This window comes from Macadamia integrifolia, chromosome 8 (genome assembly GCF_013358625.1).
Source record: "Macadamia integrifolia cultivar HAES 741 chromosome 8, SCU_Mint_v3, whole genome shotgun sequence".
Classification (NCBI taxonomy): Eukaryota; Viridiplantae; Streptophyta; class Magnoliopsida; order Proteales; family Proteaceae; genus Macadamia; species Macadamia integrifolia.
Window position 1 is genome coordinate 7,749,582 of NC_056564.1, and position 2,578 is coordinate 7,752,159.

General features: G+C 38.6%; 1 protein-coding gene across 2 annotated transcripts in view; it reads left to right on the forward strand.

The window, feature by feature from the left end:
• Positions 1 to 2,578, forward strand: part of LOC122086064 (transcription factor TGA9-like) — a 6,984-nt gene continuing 4,406 nt past the window's right edge. Inside the window, exons 1-4 of one of the 2 annotated variants that reach the window (XM_042654758.1) lie at positions 1 to 880; positions 1,062 to 1,150; positions 1,497 to 1,573; positions 1,748 to 1,975. In XM_042654758.1, the coding sequence (XP_042510692.1) occupies positions 786 to 880; positions 1,062 to 1,150; positions 1,497 to 1,573; positions 1,748 to 1,975 (489 nt within the window). In that variant the 5' untranslated portion in view covers positions 1 to 785. The remainder of the gene's footprint in view (positions 881 to 1,061; positions 1,151 to 1,496; positions 1,574 to 1,747; positions 1,976 to 2,578) is intronic. The other variant, XM_042654759.1, reaches the window with a different exon arrangement.

Below are 2,578 nucleotides of genomic sequence, written 5' to 3' on the forward strand. Positions count from 1 at the left end.
TTCCCATATAGTTCATTTCTGTATTTTTCTTCTCTGTGACTGAGTTCTTGAATTTCTGAAGAGCCCATCCAATAGCCAATGGAATGGCACAGACGGTTTTAAGAAGAGAGTGGAGTAGGAGTCAGTGATTCCAGTGGTTTCCGACCAAAGACCCTACCTTTTCCTTTTCATTTGTTTATATTGTTTTCATCTTTTTTCGAACTCCTACTCCCCTGTAAGACAAGTTTGCAAGGACAAGATCTTCTGTACCATTGATGAGTTTCGTATCTGAAAATATTTACTGCAGAGGTGATAAAGCAACCCTGAATAATCTCTAATCTGGGGTTTCCTCTTTTTTCTTTTTCAGAGAGAGAGAGAGAGAGAGAGCTAAAGAATTAACAGGTGCATGCGTGATATCCCATTTCCCATAAGAGAGAAAACCGGACCCTCATGTACCTAAACTTGAAAAGAAAGCTGTGATCTTTTGTTTTTATGTGTTTCCTTTCTTCTGGGTTTTGCTGCAGAAGAGGACTTTGGCTTGAGTTTTCGAAGTGAACAGAGGTACAAAAGCGATGGAAATATCGAATTGGAACCCCTGTTTCCTTCCACAAGAAACCTATTTTCTTTCTGATTTTCTGCTTTGAAACATAGCATTCTTTGAGGTTTCATATAATTTTGGGGTGGAAATTGGTGAATATTCGAATTTTCTTTTCATTTTCGTTCACCTTCTCCCCTTTCCGCCTCCTTCTCTGCCTTCAAACTGGTTCTGCATCTTCCTGTAAGATGGTCTGAGGAGAAGTTTTTGCATGGGACAGACCGGTCTATCAGATTCAGGACCCTCAAATCAACATATGCCATATGCAGTCTTCCCTGGGATCGGCCCTTCTGCAACCAATTTCATGTACTGTTCTCAAAATCCTTACTAGTCCTTTCTAACTTCTCTTTCATAGTACTGCTCGAATATTAACTTCAACGCCATTAATGGGTTTTGTTCTTTTCTTAATCTCCTTGTCATTTCTCTCATTTTTATTTGTATCACCTCTTTGCCAATCAGTTTGATGTGAATTATGGGTTTCTTGCAGTAATCAACAAGGATCTCCGTTTGATTTTGGAGAGTTGGAAGAGGCCATCATTCTTCAAGGAGTTAAGCTTGGTGATGAATCCAAAAAACGTAGGCTTTTCTATCCTTCTTCTTGTATGACGTTTACTTGGGATTACCAACTCCATAAAGGGTTGAGAGAGAGAGAGAGAGAGAGAGAGAGCTGTAACAGGTTTGAATTTGTCTACGGCTCTACGCACACTAGCCTAAGGTAGCTTGCCTTTTCTGATACAGTAATCATTTTCAGAGGGGAGACCTGAATAGCGTGAGGCATCAAACATGGAAACCTTGCCACTAAGCATGATTTACTGACTCTTAACTGCAGAAAAGAGAATAAATTTCTCCTTTGATATTAGAAAGAAATTCTGGGAGTCTTCATTTTGACGATTCTCAGAGATTTTGCTTGTGATTCTTGCAGCTTTTTTTACAAACAGGCCCGCTGCTACTCTGGAGATGTTTCCATCATGGCCAATGAGATTTCAGCAAACTTCAAGAGTATTTTCTTCTCCTTTGACCATATCCCTTTTGTTTTCTGATATGGGTTCTTCTCGAATCTTGATTGTAAGCACACACACACGGAGAAACCCTCCTAATTAAGTTTTCTTCTCCAATGTGCTTCTGAGTGGATTCTTCTTTTTATGCTTTTTTTTTCTTTCATTTTTGATTCAGAGGAGTTCAAAGTCGGGAGGAGAGAGTAGTGGTGATTCAGGGTCAGCTAAGAATACTCTTTCCTGTAAAGTAGATGCTCAGTTGGAACCAGAATCTTCTATCACAAACAAGGCATCAGATCAGTTTATTGACCAGAAGCAGCTTCAGCAACAACAGCAAGTAGAGATGGCAAGTGGTAACTCCAGAATAGGACCAACATCAAATCAACAAGCCAAGCCACTGGAAAAGGTTCTTAGCTATTACTGTTCAAATCTCCAGTTCTCTAGCTAAGTCCCAAAAACATTCAGGAAAAGGTGGCATCTCTTTAACTATTAAGGGTTACTGTTTTTGGACCTGAACACTGCATCTCTTTAAACAACCCAAATACAAATCCCAAGAACCATCAGAGAATCAATCGAAGCCAGACTTTTCAGCTTTCTGAATGATTTTCTGATAAAACAAAATAAAAGAAACCCAGTCACCGAGGCAAGGGGATCCTCTCCCTCATCACTGTTCCATAATCTATTCTTCGTTTATCAAAATAATCAAAATAATGTCTATAGCTAATCCCTAGAACTGAAGTAAAAGGTTTTTTTTTTTAATAGTTTCTTGGGGCCTGCATCATCTCTTTTGATAGATATACCATCCATATCTCAAAACCCCAATCACCAAGTTGCAGAAAAGGCACTTAGTTTGTTGCCTAAAAGTTATAAACTAGCAGAAATCAGAAATACCCACTTCCCACTTTGGATCTTCTTTTTAATGGGAGTAATGGCAACCCTAATTGATTCACAAAGTTATATAAGAATAAGTAACAGTAAAAATCCAAGCTCTTTTTTTTTTTTTTTTTTT